Here is a 17,153-nt window from a genome sequence, read left to right as displayed (position 1 = left end):
CTGAAACAAGCTTTTTTACTCTCCTCCCTTCACCTGCTTTGGAGAATGCTTCAAAAGACATGTTGTGATTAAGTTTGCCAAGGTCAAGATGGTTAGTTTTCAGCTGTTATCTCTTCTGCAAACCAGACTTTAAATGAAAAGGTTGGGATTCCTTGGTGAGGAACACACACTGAACTCTTTATTACATTCTGGAAGAGCTTATTGTGGAGGCAGCCATAATTTATTCCCTCACTCGTGTTAACACAAGCCTTTCTGTGTAAATTGATCAGTGTGGACACACCATTTCTTAGTGGTTCTGCAATCTGATTGCTCGAAAAGGCTGCACCATGGGAGCTCCCAGGATCCTCAGATTTGCACAGATGTTGCACACAAATGATCTCACGCAGATCAGGGTCCTTCCACTGCATCAGCACAAACATTTACTTTGGCAAATGGATGGACAGGTCGGAAGGTTGAACTGAGAGGTGGGTAGACAGAATAGTGAGGGAGGGGTTAGGGATGCACTGCTTGGTAAGCACACTTGCTTGAGGGTGGCAGAGACTTGCAAAATGTTGTCTCCCCTTCCATTGGTGCCCCTGAAATGACCAGAAGATCTAGAAATGCGTGGTCTTACAGGCAAACCTTTCTGTAAGTAGCCTGGATGGTCAGAATGGTAAAACAACCCTGCTTGAGCAAACAAAGGGTGCATCTTCTTTCCATGAATCCTTTGGCACTCACCCCTAATTCTCATGTTTCCTTGTACATGGGCCTACAGCAAAAACAAATTATTTCCTTGTGAACTGCTGCCTCCACCCCCAACCCACTGCACACACTTTATCCCCTATGTTGAATTTTAAGCTCCTTGGTGAGGGACCTGTCATTTTGTACTCTGAAAAGCACTATGCATACTGGATAAATTAGTCACAATAGTATATTCTAACATCCTGTGGGAATGGGAAGCCCAGAGCAGGGCATGAACACAACAATATTCCCTGTACTTTTCCTGCCCCTGCCCCTTCAGCTGATATTTGAGGAAATGCCACCTCTGATCCCCAGGTTCCATTTAGCTATCATGTCTGATACCTGCAGCCAATTGCAAATAAAAATGTCCTGGCTTTCTGAATTGGGTCCTGCCATACTACTTTCCTTGGTATTTGAAAACCCCATCCTTAATCTTTTCCCAAGCTGTATTGGACTCTAATTGATGTACTTTGAAGTTGATGCTGGTAAAGAAGATCTATTTTGGCAGCCATATGCTGAATGTTGCAATGTGAATGGGTTGAACTCTGAAGTTCAATGCCAGATCAAATATTTATTTTATTTTATTGAAAGAATCATTCAGTCTAGTTAACAGTGTAACCTTACTGAATGTTCCCATTGCCAATCAAACTTTCCATTCTTTGTAAGCTCAGTTAATCTGTGGTCTCATTTCAGTGTAAAGAACAGCTGTGTACATGTGACTTACTTACTATATGTTTAAATATTTCACTCCACATTTTTCAATGAATTTCTCATTATTTTGAAATTACAATCAAGCCTCAAATAAAACACCACTGTTTGCCTACAGTCTAGAAATCTGATGCTTATTCCTAAGAATTTGGGAGTCTAGTTATTCCATTAGCAGTTTAGAAATAGCTAGTAGAAACTTGAGAGTCATACTTCTTATATTCATTTGACATAGTATTTTGTATTTCTGGGTGAAAATGTGTAGGGCAGTTCTATCTATTTATATATATTTGGCAGTATTCAAAAGTATATATGATAACATGTATAGTAATGTTTGTTCTCTTTGAAATAACTGCTTGAGAAATCTGAAATAGATGGGCATGGATGAGCATAAGAATGACTAGTCAAATCTTCCCCCCATATGATCCCTTTAAAGCAATGTTTCCCAACTTCTGATGGCACATTAATTTTGGGGGTTAACATTAGAGGCTAACTGTTCTGCCCCTAAAAAGATACATATTCCCTTGACTGAGTGCTAGTTAGATTAATAGGGTTAACTACAAGAACAGTGGTCAAGTGTCCACCTTGCAACTGAAGGAAAGTCACATTAATATTGCCTTCCAGTTTCTATCACCCCCCTTTCCATAGGTGGGCTGGCTTCAGGTTTAGGATCCTGCTGTTTGCCAGTAATGATGTATGAGGTATTAATCTGTGTCTATCAGCTACAGTGTGGGCTTTGTCATATGATGCTGGTATATCTTCTGCTGAATCCTTCTGTCCTCTGGATTGCGTTAGTACTATATTAATAGAGAAGTGGTGCCAGTGCTGTATAAGTCCTCCCCATTCAAGATACAGACACTGGTTGTATCTCAAATTATGGTTTTGATTTTTCAGTGCATATTTAATTAAGCATTTTTTGTGACACACATTTTGGGAATTACTGCTTTAATTTGTTCCATAATTTAACTATGGAATTGGTGAACTCACCATCTTACTTCGATTCAGCACCTACTTGGTTGGATGGCTTCTGTGGAAGATTTGATTGGCTCCTTCTCTATATAATGCCTACCAGCTACCACAACTTAATTTTCTTTATTTTTTAAATTTAGTTTTGTTTTAAAATGAACTTGCTGGCATTTAGCTAGGTTGTGTTGACTTTTTTTGCCAGTTCTTTGTTGACTCATTTCACATTTAGTGCGTGTTCTGTTTCAATTACAGATTTTGCATGACTGCTTTAATATAATGTTATAATTCACTTTGGGTGCTTTGTTGAGTTTGAAATGAAGGTCAATTTGCTTTTATTTACTATCGATTTAAAAAAATTAAAAATAAAAGCCCCATTAAAATCCATTTCTCTTTTGCCTAAATAATGTGAACTATATTTTAAAATGAAATTATAATTAAACACAGTTTCATCACACTCCCATGGATGCTACAGCTGTTAAAATGTTGATTTCTGGAAGGGTAGCTGTCTTACCATATTTTTTGCACCATAACACTCACTTTTTTCCTCCTAGAAAGTAAGGGGAAATGTCTGTGCGTGTTATGGAGCGAATGCCTACGGGTGGCGGCGGGGATCTGCTGCAGTTGTGAGCAGAGGATCCCCTTCCTTCCCTCCTCCGTGGCTTGCTTTGAAACAGCAAAGCGGGAGAAGAGCTGCTGAGTGGGGAGGAGAGAGGGACAGAGAGCCTGCTTGCTTTAAAGGAGCAAAGAGGGAGAGGATAGGAGCTGCTTACATGAGTGTAAGCGGCTCCTGTCCGGTTGGCTCCTTTAAAGCAAGCAGGCTCTCTGTCCCTCTTTCCTCCCCACTCAGCTCGCTAAATAGCATTATTAGCAGCATCCTTCTCCACACACCCCATGCGTGCTCCTTGTCCCTTGAGTGCTTTTCCTTCCCTCCCCACTTAAAACGTGGTTACAAAGCATGGATCCACATGGATCCTCAGGATTTTTGCACTGGGTCACCCCAAATTCACCATCAGATCACATAGCATGTCCATGGCTACATCTTGCACCAAAAAAATCACGCACCCACTGTTGCCTGGGGTCGCAGTGGTGCAAAAACATGGTTACAAAGCATGGATCCACATGGATCCTCAGGATTTTTGCATTGGGCTACTCCAAACTCACTGTCAGATCACATGTCTGTGGCCACAGCATGAACCACAAAAATCATACATCCACTGTTTCGTTTAGAATATTTTTTTTCTTGTTTTCCTCCTCTAAAAACTACGTGCATGTTATGGTCTGGTGCGTGTTATAGAGCGAAAAATACAGCAGTTCACTGCAATAAAGCACAAAGAGGACTAAAGACTAGCAAATGTCCTAAGAAACATATTATCTAAGTGGGGTCTTCGAACCATTTTGCACACTATTTTACTTTAGTACACACTGCATGGATGTGGGTGTGCTAGATGTAGAAAAAGTATTGTTCTTATAAATGATCTCATTCAAATGTAACATGCATTTGGCTTTAATGTACTTTTTCTCCGATAAGCAAAGTTCATTTGCCTTAGAAGTTGGGATGGGGGAGTCTAGCTTGCAGCTGGCAGGCCAGTGTTTGTAAATGAGCCTTTGCTTTGGTAATGAGAATTGCAGCTTAGGAAGAGTGTTTTATTTGATAACTTGAGTTTTTATCAACACTTCTCTTTGGCACTTGGTTATACGCAGAGATAATGTTGGTTGGCACTCCCCACACAGCCCCAGATGACAAAATAAAGCAAGGAAAAGGGAGAGTATTTAGAAGTCCTGGATGCCAGAGTCATTTTAATAGCTCAGGATTTTCTCCAGTTTTCTATTTAAGAAAAGTACCCACTTTCCCCCCTAAATACATTGCTTCGTATATACAAAACGATATTTTTAACATAATACCCATTATTTTTCCTCTTTCCCTTTCCTCCATTTCTTCCCCACCTTATATTCTGAGCTAGAAAGTTTGAGAGTGGGGAAAATAGGTTGCTTTCCCTTCCTACATCTTTGGCTTTTGCAGTTGGATGCACGAATGCCTGCCTGTCTAGTTCTGATCCATTCTACCTGGTACCTTGGGGAAACGATACTTTGTGGGGAAAGGAAGATAGAGGTGTCCTGGGGCATCTGGTTGGCCACTGTGAGAACAGGTTGCTGGAAAAGATGGGCCGTTTTCTTATGTTATTTTGTTCTTATGTCACAACTGTAGGCAAGGATCATTCAGCACCAAAGCACCAAACAGTGAAGTTCTACTCCACCCAGGCAAAGGGAGCAGGTAAGCAGCCATGGAACAACCACCCAGGAATCATTCCCACAGAAGACTTAGAGAGTTCATCTTTCTTCTTTCCCCTCCCCTCAAATGGTATGACCCAATATTGGGTTGTTGTTCATTTAGATCAGGATTCAGTTGGCTGTCCCTTGCAGCCAACCAACCACATTTCACCAGAGTTTGGCTGTATATTGGATGCTGCATGCTCTTGAGCCTTTCTGCTTGGAAACTCCCAATCCAATTGATTGAGATGGAGTGTTGGTATTGCCCTATAACTAGATTTTCATTTTTTAAAAATTTCATTTTATAGCTACAGTTTTACTGAGAATAATAATCTAAGTATGTAGCAGTGGCTGCTGCTATATTTGAGCAGCTAGACCAAAATCATAACATCAGTGTCAATTATAAGCAGAAAAAGTATTTAAAGTCAAGTGAGTTTTCCTTGGACTGTATGTGGACATTACAAGCTGGGAAAATTAATAACCCGGTCTTATTATTTTAAACTTTGGTAGTGTCTGTGTTCAGCATGTAGGGTTCCCCTAAGCCTCAGGTCCCTTGCTCTCTGAAGAATTCACAGAGGATTATCTGGGGGAGGATTTGCTAGGCACTACAGGATGTGGCCATGAGTCACTAACAGTTCTGGCACAGAAGTTGTAAAATGAAGAGAAAGAGAGACAAGTGGCTGCTGTGAGGGTCTCCATAAGTACAGTACGCTATATATAAATAGGGTGAAGAAGTGTCCCATACTCTTAAGCTTAAATCAGTTCTGCTAAAGTATAGATCTCCTGCTGAGTCAGATAATTTTTGAAAGATAAGCATGAGACTTATTGATGCATTAAAATGCCCTTTAAAATTGAATCCAGATATTTAAAAAAATGAGGCAGAGTACATATATTCTTTCACTCTTGGGAAAAGTGAGATGAACAAATCTTCCATATTGGATTATCATCCTGACCATCACTTCCCTGAACTAAGGGATTTGTATATTCCTTGTAAAATTGAAGTACCATTTTTCAGGACGACAAAATTATTCATCGAAAAAGTGCTGGACTGTGTGTATTTTGTTTTGAATAATAATATTTTTGCTAGGGAATAATGAGCTATTGGTTGTAGTTAACTCATTTCTACTTAGAGTAGAACTATTATTATTATTATTATTATTATTTAAATTTGTATACCGCCCTATAACCGCAGGTCTCAGGATAAAATCAGAATATAAAACCACAAAATACATAATCAAAACAAAAACAAAAACAACCCAATAACCCCCCAACATATTGAAATAAATGGATCCAAGTTACTCATGTCCAAAAATTTCAGTGGGTCTGCTCTGAATAGAAAAATCATTGAATGCAGTGCTATGTCTTACACTGTCAGATCATTAGTGTACCTGCCCTAGTATTGCCAATTGACTGGCAGCAGCTCTTCAAGATCTTGAGGTAGCTTGCTCTCTTCCCTCCCCTCCTTGCATTATTAAAAGCCTACCCGATGATTTGAGAGAATATTTCAGGGGTGGGGAACTTTTGGCCCTCCAGGTGTTGCTGAAATACAACTCCCATCAGCCCCAGCAAAGATAGTCAGTGGCTAGTGATGATGGGATTTGTAGTTTAGCAATATATGGAGAGCCGAAGGTTCCCCACACCTGGAATATTGGGTCATGGTACTATGAGATGATACCCACAATGCTAGAGCCATTGTAGAAGTCCTGTCCTGAATGGTTCTTGATTTTTTGCTTTCAAATGAAACCAGCTGTTTATTTGTTTTACTGTTACTACTTGCAGTTATAACTGTAGCCAAGCAATATCACCGGGTGTGGCTGACATGGTGCATCTCCCATTCTAGTAAACCTATTGAGCTTCCCGCAAAGCAAATGGTCAACTTTTTCTCTCCCCCTTCAATGTGATTATGGTGTATATGAAAGAGAACTCTTGGTGGGATCTGGATAAATGACAGCCAGTCTTATTCACCCATGGCTCCATTACACTCCGTTCCTCTTAGCTTATGGGGCATAGAGGAAATGAAGTACAGGATTCTCAACTGCAAGGTGGACTCATCCTAGATGATTGCATTGGAAAGTTAAGTTTGCTTGCGGCAAGTTTAAGCCTATACAGATCTTCATAATAATGTGGTAAATGAATCCCCTAATGCTAATACAGAGCTAACAATTTTGCTTCAGACACTTCTGCAGACTTCTATCTTTGTAAATGATTATATATATATATATATATATATATATATGGGAGTGATAGCATAGTTCATGAGGAAATCTACAAGGAAGTCTCTTGTACTTCAGAGTGTTTCAGGAATTGTATGTTTTGTTTTGTTTCTTCAAAAAACCCTGCAGTGGTTTATCCCTGCCACAGCCAAAGCTGTTTCACATATTAATTATGTGGCTATTTTCCATCTGTGAACACAGAAAATGTTTGACTATGTGTACTTGTTGAGCAATACCTAAGAAACATGTCCAGTGTCTCAACATAACCTGTGGTACTTTTCTGGATGGAAGCCAAATATTATACGCAAAAGAGGGGTGCATATAAGCTCCCTTGGGAAATATTTAACATTATTTCTAAAGATTTAATAAAAACATATATTTAGTTTATGAACAGATTGGTATTATGGAGAGGTGATGGTCCATGCCACCCCCTCCTTCCCGAAATTAAGTTATAACGGGGTTTCTGTCAAAAGTCTTTTTTTTTCCAACCTCCCTTGAATTTTGCAATATGGAAACCAATTTGCCTGAAATGTTCGTGTGTGGTCCTGCTGTAGTGGAGAGAAGCCCTTTCAAAAGCAATCTAACAAGGTGTTACAGATGTGTTTAACTGGGGAAAATAGCAAAGGAGAGGCGGTCTAGAAATTTCAGGTTTGTAGAGGGCTTTGTCTTCAGTTATGGGGACTTATTTCTATGACTGCTTTCATATTAAAGATTATTCAAAAATACCTGCCTATGGGGATTTTTGTCTTTGCATTTGCAGGGCCAAACAAACATGAGTTAAACTGAATTGTATGTTTCCCAAAGTTCAATATTGGGGTTAATGAGTCAGAAGCCCAAAATAAACTACTAAGGTTTTGTTCTTGCAGGAATGATCCAACTCTAGGCATCTTACTTCACATGCAAACCTTTCTTAAAGTTTGGTACCTTTTTAACAGTGTGTTTTTTAATTAAAAATTATGCTGGACTTGGTTGTAGCTTCAAATGCAGTACTAGCTGCATCTTTCAGCAACCTGAAAATATGTTCTTAAAAGAAGTATGGGGTATTTTAAAAATCCATATTTCAAGGCATAGTCATGCTTCATGAAGGGGGGTTGGGGTGGACAGGAACAGGACATTACTGTTCCCTGCAGTGTTCCTCCTCTGAGATTGCCAGACTGGACTACAGTTCATTTAATGATGTTGTTTGTAAACCTCCTTTGTTCTCAGAACAGCCAGATCTGAACGTGATATTAGCTTTGATAACTGTGAGCCACAAGATACAAGAAAGCATTAAGACCATTATACTTAAGTTATATGCCCTTTTCCAGGAAAGACCAAATAGCTTCCATTGGGATTCACATATTTTGGCCAGCACTGGTAGCCATGCCAAAACTTTAGTTTACCCGAGTCCTGCTGCTCCCCTTCTACTTGACCCATGTCTCAGCACAGCCCCCCTTTCCCATTCCCCCTCTTCCCATGTCAAAGTTGAGATGTACGGAGAACAGTGATTCCTGGTCACCCCAGTGCTTGGCTCCAATATTAGAGCTGGAGGGAAGTAAGCAGGGTCTTGTTTAGAGAAGAGTGGGTAGGTGGTCTGAGCACCTCCATGACACAGTGATTGAGATCTTTCCTATATGTGTGCTGCCTATCTATAGATTAGAACACCTGTAGGAACAATCAGTAGTTCTGAATTATGAGCTTCTGGTGCCCGTTATTTTTTTGAAACATTTGGGGAGCAATCCAGTTAAAGTTAAGAACCTTGATTTCAGTGTGGAAAATGTTTAGATCATAAGAGCCTTGCTGGATCAAACCAAAGGCTCCAAATTCGATTGAGAGAGCAGTATGCCCTATGCCATTTTCCTACTTCCTATCCAGTTCCTATCCAGTTTTCAGAAGGGCCAACTTTCTGCCCATGGGAAATCTGCCCACAGGACCTGAGTGTAACAGCGGCCTCAGCAATTGGTATGCAGAAGGGCTCTGCCTCTGACAGTAGAATACAGTGGTGCCTCGCAAGACGAAATTAATTCGTTCTGCGAGTTTTTTCGTCTTGTGAATTTTTCATCTTGCGAAGCACGGTTTCCCATAGGGTATTAACGGTTTTAAGAAAAAGGAAACAACTTGCAAGACGTTTTCGTTTTTCGTCTTGCGAAGCAAGCCCATAGGGAAATTCGTCTTGCGAAGCAACTCAAAAAACGAAAAACTCTTTCGTCTTGCGCGTTTTTCGTCTTGCAACGTACCACTGTATATACTTTTACATTTGTGATGCGAAAACCTGGAAAACACACTATGGCTTTTTAAAAGACTACTTCTTAAAAACTCATCAGGGCTACTCTGAATGGTGATTGACCAGATTATCTATAAATATTACTCACTAGAGCAGAGCTTTCCCAACTTTTCATGTTGGTGACACACATTTTTAGACATACATCATTTTGCGATACAGTAATTTTACTAGCAAACTGGAGGTTAAACTAACCCCTTTCTAGCCACAGGAGGAGTGCAGGAAGCATTCACATGACACACCTTCACACTGCAGCCGACACACAAACGTGTCACGATACACAGTTTGGAAATCTCTGCACTAAGGGTGTTTGGTACTTCTGAGTAGGCTTTGCAATTGTGGCTATTGGAGACTTTTCTGTTAAGTAAAGCTGGCAGGTCTTTGGTTTTATGTGAACTGTAGTGGTCACACCAGCTGATGAGGCTGTGGACAGCTCTGTGTTGTATATTAACATTGTAACATGTGCCTCTTAAAAATTCAGCCTTTTAATAATGGATTTCTGATGTTTACTCAAAAAACCCGATCTCTCAATGCAAATCACATGTTTTAAATCATGTCAGATCAAGAGCTGTCAACAGACATAGCAAACACAAGAAAACAATAGCCCCAGTAAATAGCATAATAACATACAACCCATACTCTATTTAAGCTTTGAAGTATGTACATACTAAGGTATTAGATCACACGGAGGAAGAAGCGGACCTGCTTCTTCAGTTAATATAAGAAATAAAAGCCAGCTATTGTCCTAGCTGTCTCACATTCTAGGTCCTGGGAGTTTCCCAGACCTGGCTATAGCATGTGTGAAGCAAGTAGGGGAATGTCTGCACAGGAACCTGGTCTCAAATCTTTTGGGCCTTCTCCCCACCCACTTCAGCTGCCTCTAGCTTTCTCTTTCTCCCTAGATGTGTTCCTGGTTTCATATCATGCTTTCTAATCAGTAATTAAGCTACAGTTTCCTGTTTGGGGCATTGCAGGAAGCTGTGACTTAACAAACCCTGGAAATTTTGGATTATGGTACACAGGAGGATGGAGGATAGAAGAGGGAGAAGGAACATTTATTCCCAGTCCAATAAACCAGTTGACTGAGATTGTTTTGCCTGAATCAGGCCAGTGTTTGTGTTCTGGGTGTAAAGGGCAATACAGTGGTACCTCGAGTTACAGATGCTTCAGGTTACAGACTCCGCTAACCCAGAAATATTACCTCAGGTTTAGAACTTTGCTTCAGGATGAGAACAGAAATCGTGTAGTGGCGCCACAGCAGTCACGGAAGGCCCCATTAGCTAAAGTGGTGCTTCAGGTTAAGAAAAGTTTCAAGTTAAGAACAGACCTCCAGAACGAATTAAGTTCTTAACCTGAGGTACCATTGTACCATGATTTAGCTCATTACTAGTGTTCAAAGTGCTTCACACAGGTAATCATTATAGCCTTTGCAACAATTCTGTAATGGTATTATTATCCCTGTGTTGGGGGCTAAAACCAGCTAGTAAATTTGTGGTTGGGGTAAGATTTGCACTAGAGACTGTTGCTCGCTGGTCTCTTGGCATGCATTCTTTACATGCAGAAGTTCTAGGTTCGATCTCACCCTGGATACCTCCAAATAAAAAGTTATGTGACTTGGTTGCTCAATTCAATCTTTTTATGTGGCTTTTAATGTATTGTGACTTTGCTGTTAGTTTTTATTGATTATAGTCTAGTAATGGTTTATTGTAATTGTTGAGAGTGAATTTCTCTTTAATTATCATGTGCTGCTATTTTTAAATTTTATTGTGTAATATATTCTAAATTGATTATGAAATTTTGTATAAGTTATTTATTTTAAAGTCATATTTTTATTATGACTTCATTTGCTCTGGATTGTCATAGGATGTGTAATCTTCGTTGTATATTTTGTTATTTCTACGGCTTTAAATCATCTTGTGTTCAGCAATGCGGAAAGGCAGAAAAACAAATGTAAATGATATGAAGAAATGAAAAAGAAAGATCTTTCTTAAATCCTGTAGGAGTAGATGGAGCAGGGTTTCTCTCAGAATAAAATCAGGTTCCTATTTTTCTGTTTTTCTTTTGAAGCTGTTAGTCATTATGCTACACCAGCTTTCATAGAGGATTTAGTGGGTACAGACAGGGATGGGAAGGGGTGGAATGCTTTTGCAGAGCAGATTTTGCCCTGTAGGTTTGGAAGTCACTAGGTCATAATCTTTCCAAATATTTAAATTGTACACCTCAGTATCTCAGTGTCTTATAATGTTAGTCTTGCAGCCCTACTCAATATTAACTGTATCCAAATAGACTTTTGACATTAGCTATTAAATGGCACTTTTTGAAGGCAGTTCTTCAGCTTCAACTTGAAGGTTGATTGAAATGTGACAGGAAAACACACAATACATTCCCAAGACTGTGTCACTTTAGATTGCAAGTAGGGGATCATATATTTACATGCCTCCTGTGTAAAAGAAACTCCCTACACTCGGAAAGTTAGCATCCATGGGAGGCCATCCACTTATGCTCAAAGGCCCAAATGTGATGGTTTTTTAGAAGCTTGGAAGACTGCATCCAACTGGGCTATCTGTCAGGGATGAAGGTTAAATTGGCAGGCTGTGGGCGACTTTTTAAACGGTATTTTAATCTGATTGAATTTTAAAATGTTTTAGTGGGAATGTGCTGTTTGTGGGTTCTTACTTGCCCAGACAGAGCCTTTGGGATGGGCTAATAAATTTATTTCTGAATTTCACAAGTCATTCATAATACTGGAATACAATGTTAATCTCACATTGTGCTAGAAACCAGAATTGGGCAAAGAGGCCTAATATGCTACCCATGTGTTCTGTTCTCCCCCAAGTTGCCACCTGCAACTAAATATGTTTTAAGCATGTTTTTCACAACCAGTTATATTTTTAAACTAATAATTTGAATACTTGTTGAGTAATGCTACTCTGTCCCAGAGGGCTCTTCCTTTCTTGCAGTGTTTTTCTGTGTTGAGATGTGTTAATAGAGAACAGAAGCAGACATAATGTAATCCAAACACTAAAATTAGTTACGTTACTCCGAGTCGCACTTGCATGCATCTTTTTAAAACTGCTGATTATAGTTCTAAGGTGGGCACTTTTGGTAAGATGTGTCCCCTTATCTCCACTTTCACAGACATTTTGAATTGTTGTGCTTGAGCTTTTTTGATCAGGGGACTGTGTTTCAGAACCAAAATATCAAATCTTGCTGATGTTGGAACTGTTTTTTTTTTTTGTTTGTTTTTTTGTTTCACCAGGTGGTTTTTTTTAAAGGAACTGTCAACGAATGATCATTTCTTGCTGTAATGGCAGAGCAGCCTCCTCCATTAGAAGCCACACCCGCTTTGAATGAAGTGCCACTTCTACCTCATATGGTCAATGGGGACAACACACAACAGGCAAGTGGACCAGCATGATATGAAAATGGCCAAAATGTTTGGTAGAGGTGACATTCTACTCTGTAAACGCTTAGATTTATTGTCTTCAGAGCATGCCCTCTGTAATTACAGATATACCAAGGGAATAGTATAACACAGCTCCTGTAGCAATGTCAGTTTGTATGGCTATCTTAATCGTGCCAGTTCTCTTTTGTGTGGCTGGTTGTCTTTGAAAACTTCACTGGATGGCAGAGTTACCCAACATTAAAATAAAGATAATAGGACTGCCATAAATAAAAAATAAAAAATGGTACACTGAATGAGGAAAAGGATCTTCAATGTAGTAAAATAAGTCCATGCTAATTTTCAAGAATGGATTTGACATGTATACATATATGTTTTGTAAATTCAGCGTGCCATAAAATGCATGCTCTTGGCTTGGCTTCAGCTTGGCTTTACTTATGTGTTGAGAGTTTAATTCTGTGCCTGTATTGCAAGAGGTGAGTGGATTACATTATGGCCTGTCTTAAGTTAATTATCCTTAACTAAGTTTATTCTTCAGGGCTTGTGTGAACATGTAACTGCAGGTGCAGATTTAAAATCTGGATCTGTCTCTATCTGTATATGGGATAATCTTTAAGATGGTGACACACAGTCATGGAATGTTGGCTCTTGGGTTCATGGAACAGAAATCCATCAACATTGTTTTCTGCCATGGTTCTCTTCACTACCTTGAAGATGCCTTTCCTCTCTGTGCAGCCAGTTCCATGCAACAGAGGGTGGAGAGCTAGTATTGGGGGTTGGACTTAAGTTTCTCCAAAGCAGCCACCTATGATACATTATAAGTAGCTTTGGGAACCCTGGAAAGACTCCAAAGCCGAACATTTTAATAAATTAAATGTTTTATTTATTGTACCCTTTGTGTAGTCTTAGAGCCTGGTGTCCTCGGAATGTCTGTGCGTTTGTTTTAATGAAGTTCATGCAGGAGAAAGTTTATATATTTTAAAATATTTTTACCCTGCTCTGTAATCAGAAAGGCTCTCAATGTGACTATTAATTTGGATATAATCCAAAGGCTTCTGGTCTTTTAGTTCTTGTGGGAAAAAAGCTTGTTCAGTATGAACAACATATTTTGACAGTAATTATTTTTCTGGTGGCGTTAGGTCATCGTTGACCTTTCCTGTCCATATTATATGATCAACATATGTGTGGACTTGGCTCTTTTCTGAGTGTACATTTTCTGTCTTTGGTTGTAACATTTCTAGACAAAACACCCTGAAAAAAGAGCATTTCCATATTTAGAGAAATTAAGCTTAAAATCAAAGCACAAGCTAGCAAAACTATTTCTAAATTCTATGAGAACCTGCTCATTTTTACTTTTAGTTCTATAAACATGGTACAAAGCATACTTTGTAGAATCACTGTGGGGAGAAGCAAACCTTAAGAATGTTGTTTTCCAAAAATAATGGCAAAATGCTTGATTCAGAGCTTGAAAAGTATTTAATTAGCTATTCAGAAAGCTGCAGGCTACAAACGCTTGTAGAAAAGGAAGACAACTGTGGCTGATGTTTTGAAAATCATAGGCACATAGGAATGGGCATTGTCAAATCAGAACATTGATCCATCTAGTTGAGTACACTAAGAGCCCTCCAGACTCTCATGCAGAAGTTTTCCCCAGCCTTAACGGAAGATGCCAAGGATTAAACCTGGGACCTTTCGGATGCAAAATATGCTTTACAACCCTTCCCACTTCTGCATATTCCAATAAATCACCTTCTACAGTTCTATCCTTGGCTAGTTCCAGCATGTGTTTTCACATTTTCTGGGCACATCAAACAAGTACAGGGCATCATTCTTGGGTACTAGACTTTCAGCTGGCTTGAGGCAACATTCTTGGGAAACAATGCAATTTGCCACTATACTTCTCTGGTCACAATGTAAGTGTGTGTAGAAGAAAGGCTTAGTTAGTTTACTGTCAATTGATTTTAAAAAATGATTGATCCACACAGTTTTGCAGAATGGATACTGTTAAGTTCAGGGTGCTGCTTTCTCTAAAATATTTTAACCTATATGGGAAGCTGCCTTATACCGAGGGAGACTATTTGCCCATTTAGTGCAACATTATCTATTCTGACTGGCAGAAGCTCTTCTGGGCCTCAGCTGCTGCCTGATCCATATCACCTTCCACTTCACTCCCTAACTTCTAGCCCATGGACCTAATTAGGACCACCAGACATTTCTGTTGGATCAGCAACTCTGTTTCAGCAAAGGCATACCCACCTGCCCCACAAGCTGGTATCATATATGACAGATAAGATGTGACTCATTGCTGATCAGCTGATAGGTGGTGCCTACAAAACCCCATGCTTTCTAAGCCTTTGCGGTTTGTATGGGCAAAGGAAAACAGCTCACCTGATGTCATTGTAGCTTCAGGTGATTGACAGCTGTCCCAAAGTGATTAAATTGTCCAGTGTACCAGAAAAAGTCTGCAGATATAAATGATTTAAAGTTAAAGCAAATGTGGTACATCTCCTTGAGTATATTGGAGGAAATACTCCCACAGATACTCTGAGCACAGGGCCATTGAGGGCTTTGAAGATAACAGTGTACACCTTGAACTATCTCAGGAGCAAACAGGCATCCACTGCAGACAGACCATTGCAGATTTCATATGTTGCCTGTGGCCATACTCTTGCCTTTCAACAGGTTGAGCAGCCAAAATATAATCCCAGTCCTAAATTTTTGAAAGCAGCTAAAATTGGGATAGAAATGTTTGTTTTTTGTGTAAATGGTCTTAAGTCACTTAGGCACAAAGCAATAGAAAATTGGTGTATGGTACAAAAGAATTGCTTCAATGTGGCCAGGAAAGCTGTTCAAAGGCATTTACCTCCCCCCCCCCGCACAATAAATGACTAATAGGTGTACAGAGCAGGCAGGTAGATAAAGTCTACTACAAAATAATTGTGGGATTATTTACAAGGCTGCTACAACTAATATTTGCATCCCTGGTTACAGAATAGTTAAGTGTAGAAACAGTTTAGAACTAATATTGTATTGCCAATATTTTCGCATGTTTGTGTGTTCTGGGAAACGGTGTTGCTTCCAGATGTGATTGAAAGTATTGTTTGTTTTGTTTGTTCTTAGGTTATTCTTGTACAGGTAAATCCAGGAGAGACTTTCACAATTAGAACTGAAGATGGACACATTCAATGTATCCCAGGTGATGAATTCATATGCATTTATATCATTTGTCACCTGAAACTGCTTTTATTTGATTTTGCATGCCTTCTTGTGTCAGTACATTAAATACTTGTGATTGGGACATACTATCCAATGTTTTTGATTTTGCGACAATATAGAGTTTTTATTCAGAGGGACCAAACTTTCATCTTGGTTGATTACCTGCTACAAGTCAGGGTCACTCTTCTACCAGCATGCATTCCTCACACTCACACACCCTGTCCATAATTAAATCATCCAGTCCACAAGCAGAGAACACACAAGGTTCCTAATGGAGCAAATAAATTGAAGTGGCTAATGCAGAGAAGCCAAGTGCTAAGTGTCTCATGGTGGGTGTAATCCAAGGTCATGCTGCTAGTTTGATCTGGTGGAAACCTTTCTCAGCCGAAACACAATAAACAGTCAGATCCTGGGTGTGAGCAGAACTCATCCAGTCTGACTTCATAAGGGAATTTTCACTGGGCATATTTCCGTGCACCCAGCAATCTGTCTCTGTGTCAGTTTCTGGTGCTTTGGAGGAAGTAGAAGTTTGGGGGTGGAGGGAGAAATGTTCCTGAATTCCTGTGGGATGTGACAAAGATCTGAAAGTGCGTAAAGGAACTTAATATTTGACAAAGCTACTTGCTGTCTTTTCACTGCATTAGTTTAATTTCCCTGCAGTAGTAGAAAGCAATACTAATTAAGCATTATTTTGTTTCTGGAACAGTCTTCACCGTGTGGGAAGCAAAACAGGCCATTCATTAGATCATCCATATATATTATCACACACCCACATCATCACTGTATTTTTTTGTTTGACATATTGTAGAACATGCAGGCTTAGCAGTAGCCATTGAACTAATTTCTCCAAGCATGGGCTTTGCCAATTTACTTCCAACTATTTGGATTCAAATGACCCAACAAGCCATAGTATGGCCTGCTGGTGCACAGAGCAGGGTGCTGGGGAGGCATTCTTTATTACAGTTAGTCCATGCAGGGTGGCAGGCCAAGGTTAAGCACATTGATTTAAACATATTTACATATAAGTTTTTTTTAAAAAAAATCAGTGTTGGGATGGCCATTAAGTTGGTGTACATTGGGGGTGGGGTTTACTGCCACTTAAAAGTATTAATAAAATATGCTACCAATATAAATCTACATAAGTTGTAATACAATCATCCATTGCTAGCATTGATGTATCATTAGTGTCCTTGAAAATCTGCTTCAGGTCTTTTCATCAGTAATTTAATGTGTTAATTTTCTGAGACATGAAGGCCATCTCTGATACATCCCTTTGTGTTTCCACTTCTTATGTCCATCAACCACTCTAGCTATACGGTTTCTTACTCAACCTGGTTTGGTCAAAAACCCTGCAGCATTTTGAAGCTTTGAAGAGGCTTGAAAATTGCTTTGAAAACCTTTT

The 17,153-nt window shown here is 39.5% G+C and overlaps 2 protein-coding genes across 2 annotated transcripts in view; one reads left to right on the top strand and one right to left on the bottom strand.

Annotated features, from left to right (window-relative positions):
* Positions 1 to 17,153, bottom strand: part of LOC308468837 (growth hormone secretagogue receptor type 1-like) — a gene marked incomplete at both ends in the record, with an annotated part of 74,878 nt that overhangs the window by 14,651 nt on the left and 43,074 nt on the right. The window lies entirely within an intron of this gene.
* The window catches only part of LOC308468816 (fibronectin type-III domain-containing protein 3A-like), a 35,464-nt gene continuing 30,728 nt past the window's right edge, over positions 12,418 to 17,153 (top strand). The window contains 3 exon segments of the mRNA XM_080991241.1: positions 12,418 to 12,429; positions 12,431 to 12,532; positions 15,656 to 15,731. Of these exon segments, the coding sequence (XP_080847367.1) occupies positions 12,421 to 12,429; positions 12,431 to 12,532; positions 15,656 to 15,731 (187 nt within the window). The 5' untranslated portion in view covers positions 12,418 to 12,420.

This window comes from Podarcis pityusensis (genome assembly GCF_964106645.2).
Source record: "Podarcis pityusensis genome assembly, chromosome: Z".
NCBI lineage: Eukaryota > Metazoa > Chordata > Lepidosauria > Squamata > Lacertidae > Podarcis > Podarcis pityusensis.
This window is presented reverse-complemented; position numbering and strand designations above follow the sequence as displayed.